Below are 25,686 nucleotides of genomic sequence, written 5' to 3'. Positions count from 1 at the left end.
TTTGTAGTGAGAAATGCAAAACCCACAGATTACAAGCATGCTCCTAAGACATGAGCAGGACAGCACCACAGCCTGAAACAAGCTACTAATGTAAAAGGTCAAAGAAATCACTGAAATTTAAATGTTAAAAATGAGAGTTATTTTTCATGAGGTTTTAGCTTACAAATTAGTAAAATATTAACACCTACATGAAGACAAATGACAAAGCATCTTCAACCTTTAAAGTGCAATAAAGGATAGCTCTCCACAAATACTTTGCTGTGGTCATTTATAAATAGATGGTGCACGGGAGAGAGGTTTGGGATGGACCTCAGCGATGCAACAGCGCCCATGCAAACCCCCCAAAAGCCCCTCGGTACACAAGTGGCCGATCAGCAGGGCACTGCTGCTGTGGGGACGGTACGAAAGAACTGGCTGGAGAACCTCAGGGTCCAAGCCAACTCTGGGAAACACTGGGTCTCTTCATGTTCTTAAATCATACAGCAAATTGAAAGACCACTCTATTACCACCTCTGATGGGACTTTTCATTTAAAAAATAGGACAAGTATGCCGAATGACAGCCAGATGAAAGCACTGGCAGCTGCCTATCTACACCTGTGTCGGGCACCACTATGGAATGAGCTGTCCTGACTCTCTGTCTTGACTAGTACACACAGCTTTCTTCCTTATTTCATAGAGAAGCCCTGATAGCTACTGCTACTTTTCTTACCTGGCGCGCAGAGAACTGGAAAATACCTGGTTTCTCCTGAAGTCTGTGGTCCCTTATGAATTCCATGATTGCACTTTACTGCCATCCGTCTAGCCCTGCTGCCGAGGCTCTGAACAGTGCTGGCCGGCAGCAGCCCTCCCGGGCTCTGTGTGTCCTCCCCACTCCTTCCATGAAAGAGCATCTTCCCAGTCCTCCCATGAGAGGTTTTTTCACTATAAACAAGGCCAAATGCAGCTGGAAGAGCAGACTGGCTACACCAGTGCAGGCAGGAGGTCTGCCACGTTTAGGTTTGTGGACTCTGCCACGGTTGAGCTAAGGAAAGTGTTCTCTCCTTTACCCTCTTCACCCTCTTCTGGAAGTGCCTGCTGAATTACAGACAAATGCAGAGAGAGACTGAAGTGGTTTAGTTTTCAATAGGAACTTCAAGATGTCTAAGAACTAGGTACCTTATTTCTTGGGTCTCTAAGCACTTGCAGATTTCCTGGAGATTATTTTAAATATTCCTAACTTCTAAAGACATTTTTTGGTATTAAAATGAAAATATATTGGGATCACATATCTTGGCCTCTTTGGAATTTTAATATTGTGATTTTCATCACTTCCCCAAACCATCTTTTCTTTAATTATCCTTGTGCTGTCTAACCAGATATACACAGGTATTCAAATGTTACTAAAACGTTAATCTTTCTTCAGCAGTAACGTTGTTTTAAAATATATTTTATTAATTTTTTACAGAGAGGAAGAGAGAGGGATAGAGAGTTAGAAACATCGATGAGAGAGATACATCGACCAGCTGCCTCTTGCACACCCCCTAATGGGGATGTGCCCGCAACCAAGGTACATGCCCCTGACCAGAATCGAACCCGGGACCTTTCAGTCCGCAGACCAACTTCAGCAGTAACATTTAACCAGAACTTTACTCTTTATCCTACTAAGTGAGAATGCTCGACTGATGGACCTGTGTCTCTGGCCTTCCCTCTCACTAGCAAAGCACTGACCACATGACTGAACCTCTCTGTGCCTCAGTATTTCCATCTGTAAAACACCCCTACCTCCTGGGAGAAGTTACAGAAACACACACAAAGATAGTCCCCAGAAACCATGAAACCTCACTGTGCCTGGCATTGTCATTTTCATAGCACATTTTTGCAGACAGCATTCCACCATAGGTGTAATACACAGCTTCTAACAATTATGTGTTTCCTGATCAAGTGAAAGACAAATCAGCATAAGTCCCCTTCCCATCCCCAACTCCCTCCACCCCACCCCCCTGCTGGCCTGGTCAGCTGCAATTGTCCCCCCAACCAGACTGGTCGCCCCTCATGGCTCCCCCACTGGCCTGGTCTCCCCACGCAGCCTGCTGTTCAGTCATTTGGTCGTCCCTTACTAACACCCTGCTGGCCTGATCATAGGCAGCCATCTTGTGAGAGCGTGAGGGCTAATTTAAATATAACCTCTTTATTAAATAGGTTATAATAAAAGCCTAATATGCTAAGCGTCACTATGATGCACACTGACCACCAGGGGGCAGATACTCCAACTGGTAGTTGGCTTGCTGCTGGAGTCTGGCCGATGGCAATGAATGAGACCAGCTGGACACCCCCTAGAACCTTCCCACAATCCCTCCCTGGTCCTAATCATTCACTGGTGGGGTCCCTCGGCCTGGCCTGCAACCTCTCACAATCCAGGACCCCTCTGGGGTGTCAAAGAGCAGTTTTTGGCCCGATCACTGCCAGCCAGGCTGAGGGACCCCACCAGTGCATGAATCTGTGCACCAGACCTATAGTATCCTAGCTAATGAGAGTAATATGAAAATTGACCATACCTCTGCTACACCCACAAGCCATGCCCACCAGCCAATCAGGAGCAAGTATGCAAATTAATACAACCAAGATGGCTGGGGCCACGGAGAGAGCAAGAGGCTTGGGTTTCCCCAGCAATGGAGGAAGCCAAGCTTCCCACACACCTTGGTCAGCCAGGGACTCGACTCAAGGCTACAAAGTTTCAATTATAGAAGATAAATAAATCCCAACAGATTTATAAATAAATCCCGCAGAGTGAACAGGAGGCTTGGGTTTCCCCGGTGATGAAGGAAGCCAAGCTTTCCACATGCCCTGGCCTCCAATGAAGGCTACAAAGTTTCAATTACAGAAGATAAATAAATCCCTGATACCAGGGCCTCCGCTTGGGTCGCCAGGGGGTGTGGCCAGCCTGCAAACCACCACAGGCCCTTCGCCCAGGCCACCCCACACCCCAAGGGAACCCCCACCCTGATCCGAGACACCTTTCAGGGCAAACCAGCTGGCCCCCACCTATGCACTAGGCTTCTATCCTATCTAATAAACTATCACTCCAAATTGACTATCACTCCAATACACAAAATAGCTGCCCCATGTGGACCCAAGATGGTAGACACAAGATGCCAGCAGGGGAAGGACCAGGTCTTCAAGGTAGGGCAGTTGTGGGCAATCAGGCCAGCAAGGAAGAGCAGTTGGGAGGGACCAGGCCTGCAAGAAAGAGCAGTTGTGGGCAATCAAGCCTGCAGGGGAGGGCAGTTAGGGTCCATCAGGCTGGCAGGGGAGCAGTTAGGCATCAATCAGGCTGGCAGGGGAGTGGTTAGGGGGTAATCAGACTGGCAGGCAGAAGCGGTTAGGGGCAATCAAGAAGGCAGGCAGGCGAGCAGGTAGGAGCCAGCAGTCCTGGATTGTGAGAGGGATGTCCAACTGCCCATTTAGGCCCAATCCTACCGAATTTTGTGCACTGGGCATCTAGTAGATTATAATAGCCCTGACCAATGTGGCTCAATGGTTGGTCTGGTCAGTGTCTGGGGTTTGACTCCCAGTCAAGGGCATGTACCTGGGTTTCAGGTTCATTCCCCACCAGTGATGGAGAGTGGTGGAAGCAACAATTAATGCGTCTTTGTCACATCAAAGTTTTTCTTTCTCCCCCTCCTGCCCTTCTACTATCTCTGAAAAACAATATAAGAAAATATCCTCAGGTGAGAATTAACAAAAATAAATGAATGGCTGAAACCAGTTTGGCTCAGTGGATAGAGCGTCGGCCTGTGGACCGGGTTCAATTACATTGTTGGTTGCAGGCAGCATCACCGGTGGGGGTGTGCAGGAGGCAGCTGGTCGATGATTTTCTCTCATCAATGTTTCTAGCTCTCTATCCCTCTCCCTTCCTCTCTGTAAAGCATCAATAAAATATATTTTTTTTAATAAATGAATAAAAATAAATGAATGTTCTATATAATAAAAAGGCAATATGTAAATTAACCCTCACACCATAACACTGTCACAAGATGGCACCATGCACATCGGGGTTGGGGGGGATGCTGCCGGCTGCTACGTGCACCTGCCGGCCGCAGTTCCCATGGCCCCGTGGGGGGAGACGGAGGGGTGGGCAGGAGGTGGGTCCTGGCTGCTGCTCCACACAGCTTCCACCAGGGCTCCCTCAGTCCCATGCACACATTATGGGGCAGCTCCATGGGGGGTCCTGAAGCTCCAAGTTGCTTCCATCTGCATGGGTGCAGGCAGGTCTGGTTCTCTTGGTTGCGGGTATATCCCCAGTAGGGGGTGTGCAAGAGGCAGCTGATCGATGATTCTCTCTCATTGGTATTTCTAACTCTCTATCCCTCTCTCTTCCTCTCTGTGAAAAATCAATAAAATATATATTTTTTTTTTTTTTAAAAAGAGAGAATCAGCCGTTGGTCAGCCATCTCTCAGCGGCCTGACAGCCAGGACTCTCATTCACCTGCATCCCAGAGCCTGACAGCAGGGAGGTGGGGCTATTTTTAAAGATCAACTATTGACACAACATAGCTCTGCAGCTGAAAGAAGCCTGTGTCATCGACAGAAAATGTCTGAAGACCAACGTGCCTCTGAAGCTAGAAGAAGGCAGCATCAATGACAGAATATGTCTAAAGAATAGTCATCAACAAGTACTACCAATACTGGTAGGAACTGCCTTCTCAGCAAAAAGGAGGATGCATAGTTGTGGTAGAATGACTGTTAGATGTCAATTTTGCCAATCACTAAATTTCTCTGATGAAAAACAATCTGATAGAAAATTTACTCAATGTTGTAGCAAAGATAAAGTTTGTCCAAATGATAAACATTTCCCAGAATACTGGCATATTTAAAAAGATGAAAGACAGCCGAAACCAGTTTGGCTCAGTGGTAGAGCGTTGGTCTGCAGACTGAAAGGTCCCAGGTTCGATTCCAGTCAAGGGCATGTACATTGGTTGCGGGCACATCCCTGGTAGGGGGTGTGCAAGAGGCAGCTGGTTGATGTTTCTCTCTCATTGACGTTTCTAGCTCTCTATCTCCCTTCCTCTCTGTAAAAAATAAATTAAAAATTAAAAATTTTAAAAAAAAGATGAAAGACAAATGAAGATTCTGACAGTAAAAATTTCATAGAAAATATTTGTTCCATAAATAGTTATTTTGCTTTTGCTTCCATGGGAGTAAATATTGCATCACCATCAGGATATGGGCCATACTGTTTTAGAATACACAGACAAGTTTATCACTGTACTGGAACTTTACATCCTTCAGATAGCGTTTTTCAGAAGTTTGTTCAACTCTATATTTTAGATATGGCCGAAGTGACAAGTAAAAGATTAGCAATGCCAGAAAACCAGGGATGTTCAGAAAGACTCATGATCAACATCAACCTCAAGCATGAAATAAATGAATTAACAAAATTGTACAAGATACTACATGAGGTAGGAAAGGAAGCCCAATCTGAAGCAACAGCAAAAGGTATTGCTCCCACAGAAATAACAATGTCGATTAAATACAATTGTAACAGTGATCCAGGTAGATATAATTCTCCCCGTGTAATCCAGGTTGCAGTCATATTCAGAAACAATGATGGAGAATCTCCATTCATTGTAAACTAGATCCCAATAATCTGAATGCCACAAAAATGAAACCAATCAGTATCCTGTTTCCTACATTAGATTCAATGACTTTAAGGCTCTAAAACAGCAGTGTAATCAACAATGATACTAGACAAAATGTAAGGACACGAGTCACACAAATGCAGTATTATGGATTTCATCTCTCTGTGCGGGACACGTTCAATCCTATTTTAAATGCAGGAAAGTTAACTCAACAGTTTATTGTGGATTCATATTTTAAAATGGAGGCAAATAGGGTAAATTTCATTAAAGCAAACCAAGCTATCTTGAGAGTTGAAAAATACAGTGGTTTGATGGATTATCTCACATCTAGATCTGAAAATGACAATGTGCTGATTGGTAAAATGATAATACTTCCATCATCTTTTGAGAGTAGTCCCAGAAATATGCAGTAGCAATATCAGAATGCTATGGCAATTGTAACAAAGTATGTCAAGCCCAATTTATTCATAACCATGACATGCACCCCAAATGGTCAGATATTACAAACCATTTACAATGCTGGCAAAATGTTGAAAACAGACCTTACTTGGTAACCAGAGTTTTTAATACTAAACTGAAAGCTCTTTTAAGTGATATAAGTAAATTCCATTTATTTGGCCAAGTAATAGCTAAAATTCATGCTACCGAATTTCAGAAACACAGACTGTCTCACCCTCACATATCATTATTAGTGAATCCAAATTACGAACGGAAGATGAAATTGACCGTATAGTTAAGGCAGAAATTCTGGATGGAGAACAGTGTCCTCGCTTTTTCAAATTGTAAAATCAAATATGGTATATAGACCGTGTGGAATACAAATCCAAATAGTCCATGTAGTCGGATATTCCCCAAGGGGTCCCAGATTGGAGAGGGTGCAGGCCAGGCTGAAGGACACCACCCCCATACACAAATGTCATGCACCGGGCCACTAGTAAAAATATAAAGCCATTACGCACACATATATCTGTATCTAAATCTGCCCAAGTTATAAGAAATAGCTTTGCTCTAAGAATGGACATCAAGAGTAAAAATTACTGCAGAACTATGGGTGCAAACAGAACACAAAATTGCTTGCGGGCTTTGCAGAAAAATGGCCGCCTTCCTTCCGACCAGGACTCTGATGGCTCATCCGTCTGTGCTAAGTCTTCCTCCCCCCACCAGCCAGGCTGCATTTCCCAGTTGGGCCTGCAAGGACTGTGCCATGTGGCCAAGTTTTGGCAAATGGGATGTGATCAAAAGTAATGGAGGCCAGTTCCACAGCTGGCAGTTAAAACAAACTTGCCCGACTGATCCCCACTTTTCCCCTCCTGCCAGAATGAAGTAACCTGAGGGTAAGAGGAAGGAGTCTGGAGGATGAGGACTGAATGAAGCCACTTCCCAGGGCCAACCTGTTAAGGGTCTGGGAGCCAGCCAGTGCTCTCCGGCTGATATCCCCGTGCTGGACACCTGGGGCTGTTCCCCAAGACTGTCCCTTCAAATGGCCTTCTACTCCAGGGCGGAAAACTCAAAGGTTCCACCCCTTCCTGCCTGTACCCCCAATGCCCTTACCAATCTAGGGCTCTGCCGCCACCACCTCAGGCTCAGCCCACACTGCTGTTTGAGTGGGTCAGTCAACCCCGATAGCCTGTGGGGCAGACACTCCATTCACAAAACTCTTCTGAGCAGTTACACACCTTACACTCAGCACAAAGTTAGGAAGTGGAGGGGCCTGGGCCTGCCTAGAAACCTACCTCCAGAACCTCTACGCGCTCTGTTGTTTGCAAATGGCTGAAATGCATCTTCACATCCCTTTATCTTAGCCAGTGTTTGATGATCCCAGAGCAGCCTTGTACGGAAATCCAGTGGCTGACCGGAATGGACAGATGGCATTGGCAGCTCTTACCTGATCAAACTATGAGGGACTGCTGAAGGGGTGGGACAGCCTAAAAGCAGCAGCTGACACGAGTTGAGTAAACAAGGAAACTTCTGGCTCTGGAAGCTGGTTCAACGGAATAAGAATGGGAAAAGAGGGACTTTTGTGGGCATACCCTTGAACCTATAACAAGGTGTGGTACTCTGGGCCGGCCAGGTGGAGGACAGAGGGGGCTAGGTTCCAGAGAAGCTAGCACAGGCCGAGCTGTACAGATGAGAGAGCCAACCCTGGGAGAGATGGACTTAGTTGGTCAGTGCAGTCAGACCCACCAGGAAGAAGCCCGTAAGGGCCAGGAGGCAACAAGTTAGAAAAAAGGGCAGCTGACACAAGATACTACTCAGAAGGAAGTCTCTGACCAGAGAGGGCAGCTCCTCTGGAGAGGACAGGAGGCCCTTCATAGCCACCTGGAGCGTCAGTGGACAACAGAAGTAGAAAACCTGAATCCTGAAATAAACATAAAGTATTAAACTCTAAGGTCCGGAAAGCCGCTCACAGGCTGCCTTTTGAGAACAGAAGAGACATTTCATAAAGGGGAGGTGGTACTGTCCTCACGGCTTGGTTTCATTTTAGACACAGACATCTCTTACCTACACAACTTACATTTGACCTTATGGAGAAGACTGCTTATTGCGTACCAAGTGCTCATCCTCACTGCTTCCTCCGTGACAGGACAGCACTGTGCCCAGCAAAAAACTCCAAATTCCAAGCTGTAGCAAGGTGGCCCTGTGACTGAGTTGGACCAACAAGACAGATGGAATAAGACCGCCTTATAGGCAGCACCTTCTGCCCCACCTACCTCCTCTTTCACCAGGAATTTGGTAATCCTATCTAATAAAAGAGTAATATGCAAACTGACCATCACTCCAACACACAAGATGGCTGCCCCCATGTGGTCAAAGATGACTGTCCCCATGTGGATACAAGATGGCTGCTACAAGATGGCCAGCAGTTGGGAGGAACCAGGCCTTCAAGGGAGGGCAGTTGGGGGGCGATCAAGCCTGCAGGAGAGGGCAGTTAGGGGTGACCAGGCCCGCAAAGGAGGGAAGTTGGGGGTGACCAGGCCTGTAGGGAAGGGCAGTTGGGGGGGTGGGAGGGAAGGGACACAGGCCTGCAGGGGAGAGCAGTTAGGGGCAATCAGGCTGGCAGGGTAGCAGTTAGGCATCAATCAGGTTGGCAGGGGAGTGGTTAGGGGGTGATCATGCTGACAGGCAGAAGCAATTAGGAGCAATCAGGCAGAGGCAGGAGAGCAGTTGGGAGCCAGTAGTCCTGGATTGAGAGAGGGATGTCCAACCACCCGTTTGGGCCCAATCCCACTGGGTATTCGGACATCCCTTGAGGGGTCCCAGATTGGAGAGGGTACAGGCTGGGCTGAGGGACATTCTCCCCCATGTATGAATTTCGTGCATCGGGCTTCTAGTAAATAAATAAATAAGCATACATGTGTATTTATTTACACACACACACACACACACGCGCGCGCGCACACGTGCACACACAGGTCCATGATACCATCACAGAATAGCCATACCAACTCAGAACTTTCTCATTTTTATGTAAAAACTAAGAAGCATGGTATTTAAAGTCACTGTTAACTGAGATTTCTGTGACACGAGAACAACAATGTGTCGTCCATAAATACAGTGGTGGCAAAAACTAATAGTTGATCTTCCATAAAAGCCGCAGCAAGAAACAGGCAGAACAAATAACTTTTCCTTAAAGAAGGAAGAAACTCGGGTTTATAGAATTACAAGTAAATTACCCAAAGTTACACTATCACTAGAAAACTCAAGACATGAACTACATTTCAGCCTCTGGATATATAAATCGCTCTTTCTTCCATGGCCCCTGCTTTCTGCTGGGACCAATCTTTTTTCCATGGCCCCTGCTTCTGCTGGGACCAAAGACACCTTGATGCCAAAGTGTGACACTGCCTGAGAGATCCTCCTGACCTGATCATTCATTATGTAACCTTCTACCCTGTTTCCCCGAAAATAAGACAGTGTCTTATATTAATTTTTGCTCCCAAAGATGCGCTAGGTCTTATTTTCAGGGGATGTCTTATTCTTCCATGAAGAAGAATACAGTATACATTTATTGTTAAATGGAAATAAAGGAAATTTATTACCTGTATATGGTACGGTAGTACGGTAGTCGTCAACACAAACCAGACAAACTGTGAATCCTACAGTATCAAGAATTTACTCATTTATTCAATGACAATCATGTCATCATCTTCTGGAACATCATCATAACAATTCAATTCCTGAATTTCCTGGTGAATTTCTTTCAGAATCAGTGGACCAAATCTCTCATGTTTATCCTAGGAGGGGTTTTATTTTCGGGGGATGCCATATATATATATATATATATATATATATATATATATATATATATATATATATATAAAATCAGAAGGAAACCTGTAAGCAGGTCTTATTTTCGGAAGATGTCTTATTTTCGGGGAAACACGGTATCATTCATGGGTATCAAGGATAATAAATTACAAAGTCCCTCTATCAAATGCAGATTTTAAGACCGTTATTGCTTTGTAAATACCTCACTTAACATAACTTTTAATACTAATGTGATTCTACCTTTTCAAAGAAAAGGCCACCTTAATCCCTTCCAATAATTTCTGTTTTGCTTTTCTTTATATTCCTTTAAAAATCCAAGTTAAGAAATAATTGTTCCCTTTCATGTAATTCTTATACAAATTGTGCTCTCACTTTTTTGCATCTCTTGATAATTACATGATGCTATCTACACTAATCCTATTCAGGAAGAACTGATAACTTCCCTTCAAAAAAAGGATGGAAACTTTGCATAAATTGCTTAGCACAAAGTTAATCATATAATGCGGAGAATAAAGAGGCTCCAACAGCTATTATATGACTTATCAGCTTCCCTAAAAGGGTCAGTTGGTCTATTTTAATAAGACTAATTAAATACCTTAACAATATCATTGAAATTTCATGAATCTCTCAATAAATTACAACCTTCCTCTACATATTTTCATTTCTTAATCTCACTTAAAATGCAAAGAACTATATAAGAAACCAGATACTCAAGAAGGCCTCTCAGTTAATTCTGATTAAATGGATTAAATGGGGGAAAAAATCAGACCACTAGAGACCCCTGACAATTAAAATTACAGCCCTCTATAACAATGTTAATCCTCTTATTTCAATTGTTCTTAGATTTCTTTTTCCTTCAGGTTGTGCCTGTAGGTTTTCCTAGAAGGTACTTTTATAAACACAGATGCACTGCAAACATTTTGAAGCAGTCTATGCCCAGTGCTAAGCCCCGGCCACATGGACTGACTGCACAGCATGAAGTGAAGTTACAACATCTTCCTTTAGTACAAAGTATTGCTTTTGATAAACAACTATTGATTTACATCCTATATAATAAAAGACTAACATGCAAATCAACCTAACAGTGGAACAACCGGTCACAATGACAAGCACTGAATACTAGGAGACTGATGCTCAACGCAGGAGCTGCCCCCCTGGTGGTCAGTGCACTCGCACAGGGGAGTGCAGCTCAACCACAAGCCCACAAGCCGGACTGAAGCTGTCAGTAGGAATTCCCCGAGGGCTCCCGTACTGCGAAAGGGCACAGGCCAGGCTGAGGAACGCCCCTTTGTATGCACAAATGTCGTGTACTAGGCCTCTAGTTATTTCATAAAGAAAAAGCCCTTTATTCCTGCACCCCATTCTCCCCCCAACAGCTCGCCCAGTGACAGGCGCTGCATAGCAAGCTTTTCCACTTTAGCACCAAGTGATGGTTATAGTCTGATATGGTGATGATTCAACTGGCAGAAGCACTAACCGCTGCCCACTTCACTGAGCAGCGTTTCAGGACTGAGAGAGGGAGGGAGGGAGGGAAGAGGTCCAGCATACTGAAGAAAGAGACTCAGGCTGCCCTGGTTCCCATCCTACCTCCTGCACCCAGTATGTCAACCTCAGAAATTTTACCTCCAGGCCTCAGTCTCACCACCTGTACGGTGGAATAAAAGGTGCCTGCATATGCTGAACACAGGCCCAGAGCAAGTCTAAAATACTGAACTCACTCCTAAATCTTCCTCACTGCCACTGGCCTTCATCAATGTGCACTCTAGGAGACAGACTCTCACTCAGGATTGATTTCAAAGGAGGCAGCAGTACAGGCTCTGTCAAAGAAGGCCCAGTCTGCTTGCTGTGAAACCTTCATCTGGGAAGTCACCTACAGATAACCCATACTCCCACTCCAAGCTACTTGCAAACAACCATGTTCACACAAACCTAGACACAGCAGCTTCATTGTAACAACTGAAAACCAGAAATAATCCAATGTCCAAAGGGGGAACAAATAACCAGTACATTCCTACAATAGGATAATACTTATCAGTAAAAAGGGCTGCACCTCTGGCACGTGCAACCAAGTGGGTGAGTGAGTCCCCAGTGCACCTTGCTAAGTGAAAGCAGCCAGACTGAAAAGGCAGCATCCCACAGGGTCCTGAATGCACGGACAGTTCTGGGCACTGGGCACTGGGCACTGGGCACAGAGCAGAGGCTGGGAGGGGCAGCAGGAGAGTTTCTGGGGAACAACACTTCTCCCGGTCCTAACCATGCTAATGACACAACTGCACACACTTATTAAAATTCACAGACATGTACATTAAAAGGACTAAATTTTTTAAATGAAAAAAAGTCTAATCTTTTGGAAGAAGTACTTTCAGGTACTTTATAACAGAATATGGTCTCTTTCAAAATTTATCTTAAAAATATGTCTGCACAGAACTATGGGAAATACATATTAACAAAAACAACTAGTGTGCTTTACAGGACACAGCACTAGAACAGGCCACAGAGATCTTCTTGAACACACAGGTGTCCTGAGACTTTGACATTCTGTGTTGTTAACATTTCATTGGGTGAATTACTGAATTACAGATAGGCAAACTGCATTCAAAGTTTAAGTCTACTATACACACAACTATACACCCGGGCAGGATTTTGTGGAAGGTTTTCATTTCAATCTAACAGTTTTACTTAGCCAAACATTAAACAAAATAGTTTACCAACCATCTTACAATGCAGTCTTTACAACAGGGCTGTAGGCTCAGTGATGATACAAGAACTGATCTCAGGATTTCCATGAGCATTCCCAGCCTTTGAGAGTTATTTGTAGGGATCCTACTACACCCTATCTATACCAACACACAATGTATGCTGACAGGACACAAGTCCAGTTGAAGGGGTGCACGTTTTATAATCTCCACTTTAATCGCTGTTACACAGTGTTTAGCTGCTCCTCCTACTGCTGCAGTTGGGAATTCACTGATATGATTAAATTTGATGGTATGGTAATATATGGTAATCATGATTAATCAGAAACACACCAGCAAATGGAGGATGGTGGGTATTATGTCACCTGCATTTTAAAGTGCAGTCTCTCCATGCAAGCCTGACAACGTCTGACAGCTGGAAGGACCTTGTCCCACATTTCCTGCTACCACTCCTACATCTGATAAAATGCCCATCATCCCTTCCTGCTTTAACTGCTAATCATTAAGAGGCAATGCAGGCGAGCAGTAACAACAAGATGGGTTCAAAAGAAAGACTAGTGTCCTAGATGGAATGATGCCGGGTTCACAGCTGCAAGGACCACAATCAAGAAGGGATGGAATTGGATGCAGCAGTCTCATCAAACACGATTTGCATGAAACGCCACAAAGAACACATCCAGGAGCTGTCAATCACCACCACCTGGTCCCCCACCACCACCACTACTACACATACACAGGGATACAGAATGCAGTCAGACCTACCTGTGAGAATTGTAGCTAAAAAGGAAACACCAACAGAAATCTCATTTACTGGGTCTAAGTAGTAATGTAATTGCTAAGAAAACATTTAAACTGAAAAGTGAAGTCTTTTTTAACATAATTTTTTATTTTAAAATAAATAAAGATTGCCCAGCAAGTGGTTGATCAGTGGTTGAGCGTAACCTATGAACCAGGAGATCACGATTCAATTCCCCGTCAGGGTACCTACACAGGTTGCCGGCTCAGTTCCTAGTAGGGGGTGTGCAGGAGGCAGCCAATCAATGATTCTCTCTCATCATAGATGTTTCTATCCCTCTCTACCTCTCCCTTCTCTCTCTGAAATCAATAAAAAAAAAAAAAATACTTTTAAATAAAAAATAATAAAGATGACTAAGAAATTATTTAGTAGCCAAATACTTAGTATTTAAGTGGCTACCCTTGAAATACTAACATTTCCTGACATAGCAAAGTGAAAGCAATGACTGAATAGGTTTTAGAATTCCCTAGGTCAAGAAACTTGACAATGTGAGTGACTTGGGAATGATTCCTATACTTAAAAGGAGCAGTCGCACTGACATTGAAACCAACTAGCGAAATCTGAAAGCTGCATTTTCAGATACCATTAATTGAAATTTTCATGTTACTTTTTTAAGCAGGTAGACTTTAAAAACATCTCTTTGAGGACAAATATGTAACTGGAAAACATACTTGTACATAAGAAAAGGACTTTGTGGAAAGTGAAACCTATTAGACTAACATGTAGAACAAAAAACGTTGGGAACTGAAAACAAAATTCAGACACAGAGACAGTGTCTCACATTAGCTTGAAAACCACTATCTCATATTAGGTTGGCCAATCTCTGTGATTTTTTATTTAAAAAGTAGAGGTATTATCACTTAGCACAGTTCCTAGGCATATTAATTCTAAATTAAGAAGTTCTCAAATTTTCATGAGATTGTCCAACAAAATCGGCTTTTAAGAAAGTAAAGTTTGCCAGTCTGGGGGAAGAGAAGGAAAGCCATGGCACTAATACCAACTGTACCCCAACTTCATGCCTGTCACATGTGGAACTCTAGTGGTCCTGTGTCTCCTGTCTGCCTCTTCTACTCGTTAGTCAGTTGGGTAGAGCTGAATTCCAAAGAGTTAAATGCATAAATTCACATCTGTGTTCTTGAAAACAAAAAAAGTAAACAGGCAATATATACCCGCTCTATACTACTCCTTTTATGGAGTCTCTAATAAATAACAAGATAACTCAATATTAGCAGCCAAGTCCAGAGCAACTAGGTCGGGAGTGGCAGTGACCAGACCCAGAGCAGCTGGTTGTGGAACGAACCAGAGCAACAGAGGCCAGGCCCGGAGCAGCCAGGCCCGGAATAGCTCGCTCCTCACCTGCCCTTGCCCCACGGCTGCCTCTCAGGCATGGCTGGAAACTTTTGTGGGAACTTGAGGGTCTGCTGAATCAAGTGATGAAGGCTTAGATCTGGATGTGTTGAATGAGTATAGCACTGGGGTGTTGATCTGTGAGTACCTTGGGTGGGGCCTGGATGAGGCTGGTTGACCTATTTGGAAATGTCTTTTGTGTGAAGTGTATCATTGGGCATGTGGAGGTATTATTGATAGGAGAAAATGCTAAGTAACTGATTTACTATCTGAAAAGGGATTTACTATCGGGGAAAGGGAGGGAGGAAGAGACTGAACATAAACTGTGCACCTATGGATGAGGACAATGGGGGAGTGGAAAGGGGCGGAGGGTGGGGTGGGAACCTGGTGGAGGGGGGAAGAAATGAGGAACCTTTGTAATAATATGAACAATAAAGATTGATTTAAAAAAAAAAAAAAAGATAACTCAATATTAAATTCCTGTGTGTACTTCTTTAACAACTATTCATCTGCACCACGCCTAGGTGGCTCCACCGGGCACAGATTAAATGGGACTTCACAGACGTTTCTCTACAAACCAGGTGCTCAGGAAATGAGCTGGCTGTCAACAGGAACACCACACTCTCCCAGGAGCAATGGCAGCTCACTGCAGGGCTACCGCTGGGGACAGATAAGATCCCAGTGTCCTTCGCTCTTGCTCCACAGATTTCTGTATCTTCTGTGTACCCTCGATGAATATGAAGTTAGGCTTTCCTAATTTGAATATTTTATCACTTTATTTGTATGTGAGTGTGTTCATTTCACAAAGCAAAATTCAGTTTAGTGAATGCTGACCAAAACCCCCTACTGGGAAATGCCAGGACAGGGCCATCAGTAAGAGATCTCCCGGCAGCTGTGGCATCCACAACACTGTCTCCACCATTTGCATAATATCATTCAGGAGAGCACTGGCTTTCGGACAGAACTGGGCTTTCTTTAACTAGGCTCGGTCTGGTTTATGATTGGGGGACTATATGCAGAGCACATGGCATGAAAAAGAAATTCACTAAAAGTTCACAAAACTACATTTACATTCATAGCAACAAGTTTAACCTAGCAGTACAAAAGGAAAAAACAGTATTACTCAAAAAAGATCTGGCATAAGTAAAACAACAGAAGATGACCTAGAATTAACCTCCTGTCCCAACAATGTTTTGATGGACATTTTAAAGACATATTCTATTGTATGTTTCTAAAATAGATTCCACATCTGATTATTTTCTCTGCGGGAGACTGATTACAGAAATAAGCAGTGCTCTGCATTTTCAATAACCAAAGTTCACTGCTTAAGACCTAGAATTTGGGACTTTAAAAAAGATACATGTTAAACAGTAGGAAATAACTGAGCTGAAGAAAACATTTCTCAAATTATATCACCCACATGACGATGTCCTAATGCAACTATTTCCTGTCATCCAAGCCAAAGCAGCTTGATAGGATCAAGACCCTCAAGTACCATGTAACTTAAAGTTCACTGCCTCACAAAGCATTTTCTCTTGTTATCCTCTGGTACTCAAGGATTTGCCCAATTGGAAAATACAAGTAGATGAAAACTACAAATGATTATTCTAATTTTATATAAGCAAACAAATTTTTGCAAAAATATTGATTACATACATTACTTTCTTTTTCTTCAACTACAATTGCTTTTTCATGTCAAATGCTATCCCTAAAATACAAAGTTTATTAAGTCCAATAATTTTAAAACAGATGCTCACAATCCCAAGAAACAGCAAAAAGAACTCAAAAAGCTAGTGCTTTATAATAACTGAGCAGTTAAACCACCTCACAGGAAAGGTGTATCTAATGAGTAAACACGTGCAAGCTTATCCTGGGGTGATGCAATTATTAATCTAAGCTATTTAGACAAATGCCTTGAGTAGGAATTATACTAAATATCACCTGATTTTTAAATAACTGGTTTTTAGAATTTGGTAACTAATTTAAAGAAAAAATTAGCAAAGAAAATGAAATCAGTAAGAATCCATTTTAGAAACTGCATCTTAATTCATAACTCCAAATCAAGGAACTTTCTAAAAAAACAAAACAAAACTGACTTCTAAATCCAATATTGACTTTATTTTTAAGTAATCACCTGATTGTACATCTAGATCCTTCATTAAAACTTTTCGCTAGCCTGGCCAGTGTGGCTCAATAGTTTGAGCATTGACCTATGAACCAGAAGGTCCTGGTTCGGATTCCCTGCCAGGGCATATAGCCAGGTTGCCAGCTCAATCCTGAGTGAAGGAAGAAGAGGGGTTTTCAAGGGGGGGAGAAAAAGAGGGGCCAGCAGGAGCAGCTGATCAATGATTCTCACTCATTACTGATGTTTCTAGCCCTCTCTCCCTATCCCTTCCTCTCTGAAATTATCTTTTATAAAAAATAAATAAAAACCTTTTGCTAAATGCCACTGACAAACACATCTACTGAAATATCAAAGCTAAAGTCAAATAGGTCATTCAGGTATTTCCTGAAAATCAGATTGTCTAACCTAAGCAAAACATTTGTTTTACATACAAATCACATTAAAATTTTACATCTGATCCATTTTTTCCAGCACTGTTTTCAGAAAGACCATGTCCTCACTGATTTAATAAAACCATGAACCACCTACAAATCAAACCAAAATCTCAAATATACAAAATTTACTTAAACATATACAACTTTTTAATGGACATTTTTCATCTAGTTAAGACATGTTGGAAGAATGAAAAATTATGGAAAGTTCAGGAAAGTGTGTGTGTGCTTTTTTTTAAAGATATTTTAAAGACAAAACCATCCTTTTAAAATATAAAACCATCTCAAGCTGGTGTGGCTCAGTGGTTGAACATTGACCTATGAACCAGGAAGTCATATTTCCATTCCAGGTCAGGGCACATGCCCAAATTGCAGGCTCGATCTCCAGTAGAAGGCATTCAGAGGCAGCTGATCAATGGTTCTTTCTCATCATTGATATTTCTATCTCTCCCTCTCTCTGAAATCAGTAAAAACATATTTTAAAAAAATATGTACATCCTAGAGGCTCAGTGCATGAAAATTCATGCACTGAAGGGGGGGGGACCCTCAGCCTGGCCTGCCCCCTCTCATAGTCCGGGAGCCCTCAGGGGCAAGAGGTGACCTGGCAATCAGGGGAAAGTGACGCCCCATCACACCTCTGCTACTGCCACTGCTGGCAGCACAAGCCTCAGCCGGCCCTGGTTACCTGAGCCTTGGGCAGCCCTCGGCGGATGGGCAGCCACCAGACATCAGAGGCTTGCCTGCGCCTCCGGTCAGCCCTGAGAGGCTGGGGGGCTCTGGGGACTGGGGGACTCAAGAGGCGGGCCTGACCATGCCACGCTCCTGCCGCCCCTGCAGGGCTGAGGGGACTGGGCACCTCCATCTTGTGGCTGCAGGTGCCACCATCTTTGATGGTGTGACAATCAATTAGCATATTCTCTCCTTATTGGCTGTGGGCATCACATTTTTGTGATGGTGTGACCATCGATTAGCATATTCCCTCTTTATTAGAGGTGTGTGTGTGTGTGTGTGTGTGTGTGTGTGTATAAATGTATGTATATACACTTCTTTAATAATAAAAGTATAATATGCTAGTTAGACCAGATATCCTTCCTTCTGGACAAAGCTGCAGTGGGCGGGGGTCAAGGTCCTTGCATGAATTTCATGCATTGGGCCTCTAGTATATTTATATAAAACTGATGGTCATTAGGGCTTTTGAGGTTTTTATTAAAAACAAATAGAGCTGGCTCAGTGGTAGAGCGTCGGTCTGCGGACTGAAAGGTCCTGGGTTCGATTCCGGTTAAGGGCATGTACCTTGGTTGCGGGCACATCCCCGGTAGGGGGTGTGCAAGAGGCAGCTGGTCGATGTTTCTCTCTCATTGACGTTTCTGGCTATCTCTCTCCCTTTCTCTCTGTTAAAAATCAATAAAAATATATTTTAAAAAATAAATAAAAAATAAAAACAAATAGAGACCTTGTCATTATTCTCTAAAATGTCACATACATACCCATATGTACACAAATGCACATGTGCCCATATTCACTTAGCACACATTATAACAAAGCAAGGCCTTCCTCACTTAACATCAGGCAATAAATAAAATCAAAATTCATATTCTTTAAGATGAAAGGCATTCAACTGATGATCCTGATTCAACAACCTTACAGTTAAATTAAATTAATCTCATTCTCAAAAATCCATTGACCTTAAGCTTTTAATAAGCATTTTCCATTGCAAAAATTATGGTCAATATTTACAAATCTTTAAGCTTATATTTAGTTGGACCCACTTGTATTTGCATATAATATTTCTTAGTAAGTATGTGCTCATTGTCTCGGAGCAGAAGAGCAGATGTTACTCACTGGGAATCTCTGGGGTCCCACCGCAGGTCTCTGTTGGCTCGGGACTGGCAGCAGGGGCACTGTGGGAAACACCTCTCATTAGAAACAAGTTGTGCTCACACCCACACCAGCTGCTACAGGAAGGCAATAGACTAAGTGTAACATAAAACATATACCATGTGCACAACATAAAACACATTAAGTTTGCATCAAGAGGAAGAGCTTCTGCCTTCACACAACAGCACAAAAAGCTTGCATTTCCACTGTGAGCTCCCAGTTAGGGTTAGAACATTTTGCAACAAAAGAACAACTTACTTTTTTTCACTTCCAGGTTACCCAGGCTATCCAATCCCAGGCATATCTCCGACTCCACTCAAATACAAATTGAAATCTAAATCCTCTAGAGTCATGAAAAGAGTGAGAGGGAAGAAAGGTGAGAGTGAAGCAGGCAGAGTAAGGGAATATACAAGCTCAGGGTATGGTTAGAAAGAACAACTACTATGCTGAGACTTTCTTTTTGTTTTGTTTTTTGTTTTGTTTTGTTTTGTTTTGAAATAAGCAGAACTCCCACTGACCTATCAGAAAGACAAGGAATCGCTTTTCTAAGGGAGGAGACCTGGGGCCAAACTGGGTATGTTTAAGCTGTAAGAAACGTGTGAGATCTCCTGATCTGGATGTGGGGAACCCCAGCACCTAAGTAGTGACTGCTGTGAGTGGCAGTTATACCTCTCACTAAGATGTGCTGCCCCATCATCTGGGAAACTCTCAGAGTGTCAAGTGTTATGGTCTGATCTGTGGCCTCTCCCAAATTCACATGCTGAAGTCCTACCACCAGTAACTCAAAATGGGACTGTATTTGGAAAAAGAGGTGATTAAGGTAAAATGAGGTTAAGTAGTGAGCCCTAATCTGTGACTGACTAGTATCCTTGTAAGAAGAGATCACAACACAGACATGCACAGAGGAACAACCAAGTGAGGCTACACACAGCAAGAATAAGAACATAGCTTATAAATTAGAAATATAGTAATATTATATGACATTTTAAAATAGTATATTTTAAAGAAATTTCTAGCAAGTGAGAAATAGAGAAATGATACAGTTTAAAAGTCAATCAAAACTGCTGTGGAAACAGAGTGCGGAGATGCACTGTTTATTTACTACAATTACTCTAGGCCAGTGGTTGGCAAACCGCGGCTCTCAAGCCACATGCGGCTCTTCGGCCTCTAGGTGTGGCTCAGCGTTAGAACCACTTCTTCAAAATAGACTCGCCCAGGCCAAAAACCGACTTCTGCGCATGGGCCATGAAGCTTCAATCGCACTGTACGTACGCGCCCACGCATGGTATTTTGTATAAGAGCCACACTCAAGGGCCCAAAGAGCCAAATGTAGATTGAGAGCCGCGGTTTGCCGACCACTATTCTAGGCATTTATACACTAAGCCTTGTAATTAACATCACACATCCACAGGTCCACTGAAAGTGGTAGTGTAGATGGATGGGCCCGTAAGGCCACTTGATCAAAGCAAAGTGCAACTGAAAAAACTTATTTTGATAAAATGTAAAAAAGACAGAAGTACATCCCTCTCTTGAGAGCCTAATCCAAAATTTCAAAGTAAGTAAATTTGCAAGACTTCATATAAAATAGCAGCTAGCCCCTCAATCTATGTAGCTGGCTAAAGGCTCTGGGTACATCGATTATATATCTGAAGCAAAATAGTAGACCATGTAGTGGAGAAAGAGCGTACCTCTGACCTGAAAAGATTATCATGAAACTAAAGAAGAAGAAAAACTACGCATTAAATAATATAAAGACAGCATTTTTAAAAATACGCACCAAATTTTTAAACATTTTTTTAATAAAGCTGGTGTGGCTCAGTGGTTGAGCGATGACCTATGAACCAGATCAGAGTTCGATTCCCAGACACGGTACATGCTCATGTTGCAAGCTCGATCCTGTGTGGAGTGTGCAGAAGGCAGCCAATCAATGGTTCTCTCTCATCACTGATGTTTCTCTCTCTCTCCTTCTCACTTCCTCTCTGAAATCAATAAAAAATATATATTTTTTTTAAATTAAAAAAATAAACCATAAAACGCAATGGGAAAAGAGGAGTAAAAGAATAAACGCTGACAAGAACATCTGAGAACAGGTGTAATGCGTAGATAGAATCTAGGCAGGCCAGAGAGAAGGCATCTGTGACCTGTCTCCTAGGGGCCCTGCAGTGCACCTGGTCTGCAGGCAGGAAGACAAGTCTACCTATGAGAGAACTTCAAACTTGGATTGTTAACAGATGATTCCAGTTGAACCTTAAACTCCAAGTATTTTATATTTAAGACAACATCTTCTGTGTCCCACGTACTTAATGGATTAGATTAGCTTTCGATTCACTGCAACAGTTCTAACAGTGAACAACTGAAGAACACGTTGAATTTCCATCAGAACTGGTTAATTACAATTTGATGGAACACTTCCTCGAAAAAGAAATGTGTGCCATCAAGAAAAGATGTGTACATGCTTATTACCTTTTACATGTACCTTCCACCTGCCTATAACCCCGAGAACCACTAGGCTCCTCTCTCTTAGTATCTAACAGAAAGCTAGATACTAAGCCTCTCTTAAGAAACTTTCTACTTAAGCTCATTCACTTGCTCTCTCCCTACACCAGCGAATCTCAAGATAAAAGGTGCGTCAAGGAGAAGGAATGTGTGGCACAAAGCCCCGGCTTCGTGATGAAAACCATTTCGCTTATTCTGAGGGTAAAACTTGCCAGGAAGGTGATGTGCACTTACTGAGTCTGCACGGGCTCTGGGTGCCAGGCCTCTGTCTATGCCCATCAGGCTGCTAACTCAGCAAAGTACATGCCTTCACGCCTGAAAGACACCCTGAGTCTCCTTAGCGCTCTCCCATTCTGCATGCTCTCCACCACTTATTTCCTCAGGCCACACCAACCTATGCCTGACCAACTGCCAGTTCTCCCTCACTGTGCAAGGAAATACGCAATGACAAAGGCTGACGTCAGTAAAGTCATTCCCACAGCTGGATTTCCTGCAGGCGCAGGTCCTGGGCAGTCACTATGGAAAAGGCTACTTGCGTGCACCCTACTTGCCCCCGTCAACATGCGCGGGTCCCTTCCTCCCACAGCTACTAGAGCAGACACAGGTAGTGTGCTCATCACACAGACTCTAACATGCCCTGCCCTGCAAGACAGTGAGGTCACTGAGTGATTCTAATATATGGTGGGGACAAGCGAAGGGGTCAGTCAGGGTCAGGGACGAACAGTGCTAACACCTGATCTTGCAAGTGTGTCCAACAAGAGCAATCTCCTGTAGCAACACAAGGACACTGACCCTCCTCTGCCCGCCCCCACGGCCAGCCTGCCAGTTACAGCCTTCTGCTCCAAGGCCACAGCACTTCACAGCGCCTCCAGGCCGCTGGCCCTCACCACACTCCAAGTCCTATTCTCAGCCTTCTCCCCAAGATCCGAAACTTCTCAACCACACCTTTGGAATTCCAAGTTCTCAGCCACCAGAGCCCATGCTGGCCTCAGCCTGTCCCCTTCTTGCTCTAATGGAAAGCTAGTTGTCCCAAAGGATGCTGCTGTTTTCCCTCACAGCCTTCCCCACTGGCTCTGGAGGTAGAGAGGGGTCCTTCGTGGCCCTCTGCTGTTTCCACCCCCAGTGCTCCACACTAGCTACCTGATTCCACACCAGTAGCCTCCTTCAACTCTCACCTCCCTAATGCAGCCAGCCAGCCCTACCTGCTCCATCTGTCAGTGCCCTGGCATCCCCGAACCTGCCACAGAAATCTGTATGTTTATGGCTATCTGTTAAAATGCAAGACCATGACTGCAAAAAGATGTCTGCTTTGTACACTAATGTAACTCAGTGCCTGAGATAGAAGCATCACAGCCCACATGCTGGACAGAGGCATAAAGACGTGCTCCTGCCCTAGCCAGTTTGGCTCAGTGGGTAGAGCATCAGCCCAACTGAAGGGACTCAGGTTCAATTCTGGTCAAGGGCATGTACCTGAGTTGCAGGCTTGATCCCTGGCACTGGTTAGGGTACCTGCGGGAGGCAGCCAGTCAATGTGTCTCACACATCAATATTTTTCTCTCTCTTTCTCTCTCCTTTCCTCTCTCTAAAAATTAATGTTAAAAATACCATCACTTGGTTCATTGGTTGACCTATGAACCAGGAGATCACAGTTTGATTCCCAGTCAGGGCACATGCCCAGGTTGTGGGCTCAATCCCCAGTGGGAGGCATGAAGGAGGCAGCTGATCAATGATTCTCTCTCATCGTTGATGCTTCTATCTCTTTCTCTCCCTCTCCTTTCCTCTCTAAAGTCAATTAAAAATATATTTAAATATATATATCCTTGGGTGAGAATTAATAAACAAAAAAAGATGTGCTCTGTACCAAAGGCATGAAAACAGTTTCCTCGAGCCAGGAAATGGTAACATGAGAGGTTATCACTTAAAACTTATGACTAAAGGTAAATTTGTGTGCTTATCCATGCGCGTGCACACACACACACACACACACACACACACACAACCCCCAGCTAACAGGGGGACTCACGGAGAGCCCCTGAGTGGGACTCAAGGAGGCAACCTGCTGACCCTCCACAATGCCTCTCCTGCCCTCCAAATTCCATGCCTGCCACCCAATCAGAATCTCAGATACACATCTGTCAGAAAGCACCCAGCCCTTGGGTAGCAGGAGTCTAAGTGGGTGGGGAAGACAGTGGGAAGCCAAGTTGTCCTTGCAAGTTGGAGTATGACATCTCTTTGGCCATAGCAACAACAAAGGAGACACATACCTTGCACAGGCGTCACCACCGCTCCTTTGAAGTGGGGGTTTATGTGGATGTTCTTGGGCTGCTGTGGGGTCACAGGTGGAGGGGTCATCATCACCCTGGGCGCCTCCATCTGGGGTGGCACATGCATTCCTTGCGGAGGGGAGGGGTGGTGCGGGTGCTGCAGGGGCAGCAGGGGCTGCAGGGGCTGCTGCTGGAACAGGCTTCGAATGGGCTGCTGCTGGGGTGGCGGTGGGGGGGGAGGCTGAGGCTGGGTTGGAGGAATTAATCTTGGAGAGTGCGTCTAAAACCACAAAAAAAGACAAATTCACAGGAATCAACATTTAAAAGCAAAGAAAAAGTCTGGTGGGCATGTTACAGACTTACACTGACTGAATTGTAAAAGTTAGAGGAGTTGGAAGTAAGCTCATAGTAATAAGCTCTATGACACAGCAGGCAAGGAGGCTGCTCCTCCTGTCCCACGGGCTCTGCCATCTCACCATGCGCTCAATCTCAGGGCGAGGGGAGCAGACATGGCAGTTCAACCAGCAGAACGGCCCCCAGTGAGCCACGCACCACACTGAGGACAGACCCAGGCTGCCCCGCCCTCAATGCAAGTCTTCTCTATGCTGTCCCTTGTGGAAGGTCTCTTACTACACCTTTCTCCACAAGCACTTGTAACGGAATGGTTTCTACTGCTGAATACTAGAGGACGGAATTTACAAGACCACACAGAAAATCATTATACATTATAAATAAACTTAAGGAACTTCAGCTGCATTCCTACTACTAACCTTTACTTCCAGACTAACTGATCAATACAAAATGACATACCCACAAAAGTATATTTTCATTTGTTCTAGTTTTAGACTCAAGAAAACTGTAACGTTACCACCACGGGAGGCTGTGTGGGGAGCAGCGCAGGTCTGTGGTCCTTCATGCGGCCCCTCTCGCTGTTCTCTCTTCTCTGGTCCCCCATTCCACGACACATTAGAGGGCCTCCTCTCCTTCCGCCCCGCCGTGAACCATAGCGGCCCTGCTTATGCTGGCGTTCTCTTTCTTCAAACTCAAGCAATGCAGCTTTGGCTTCTGCTGAAAGCTCTGTGTGAAAAGATGTGACGGGTTAGAAACATTCAGAGCGGGAACAGGACTCACAGGAAGAACACAGAGAAGAAACACGTGACAATGAAACTGTGCAACAGCAAGTGCTTCCCCACACAGGCAACTACATTGACAGGAGCAAGCACAACCCGGGGCGAGCCCAGCCCACGGGAAAGACCAGTTCGATGGGAGCATGCTCTGCCGCGGAATACAAGTGCTTCCTGTGTACAAAGACTGGAACGTATTTTTACTTGGGACCACTAACGTGCTGAGGGAGCTGAAAAGGGGGCTCAAGTCAAAGTCAGCCACTGCCCTTCAGCTGCCGGGATCCATCAGAACAGCTCCATCAGAACAGGTGCCATCAGAACAGCTCAGGACCCGCTCCCCGGTCCCACCCAGCACAACTGTCCTAGTGAAACCAGCATAAGCACTGCTAAGACACAGGGACGACACAGAGACTCAAAAAAACTCATACAACAGAACAGATTCCTGACTCTTCTGATCTTAAAACATAACTATTAGTGAAAGCACTCCAAAATCAAATAATTGCCGTTAAGCCCAGCCCACGTTGCTAGTGGTTAGAGTGCCAACCCTTGACACCTTGACCAGGTTAGATTCCCAGTCAAGAGGTCATGAGCACGAACCTGGGTTGCAGTTTCACTCCCTGCCCTCCAGGGTTGGCGCACCT

The 25,686-nt window shown here is 44.2% G+C and overlaps 1 protein-coding gene across 2 annotated transcripts in view; it reads right to left on the bottom strand.

The window, feature by feature from the left end:
• The window catches only part of RBM33 (RNA binding motif protein 33), a 112,518-nt gene that overhangs the window by 42,498 nt on the left and 44,334 nt on the right, over positions 1-25,686 (bottom strand). For both annotated transcript variants that reach the window (XM_084897486.1, XM_084897487.1), the window contains exons 7-9: positions 24,790-24,998; positions 23,922-24,201; positions 19,126-19,184 (exon numbers count right to left, since the gene is read on the bottom strand). In XM_084897486.1, the coding sequence (XP_084753612.1) occupies positions 19,126-19,184; positions 23,922-24,201; positions 24,790-24,998 (548 nt within the window). The remainder of the gene's footprint in view (positions 1-19,125; positions 19,185-23,921; positions 24,202-24,789; positions 24,999-25,686) is intronic.

This window comes from Pipistrellus hanaki, assembly GCF_964339955.1.
Source record: "Pipistrellus hanaki genome assembly, chromosome: 10".
NCBI lineage: Eukaryota > Metazoa > Chordata > Mammalia > Chiroptera > Vespertilionidae > Pipistrellus > Pipistrellus hanaki.
The sequence above is the reverse complement of the archived record's forward strand: the minus strand, read 5'-3'. Positions and strand labels throughout refer to the sequence as shown.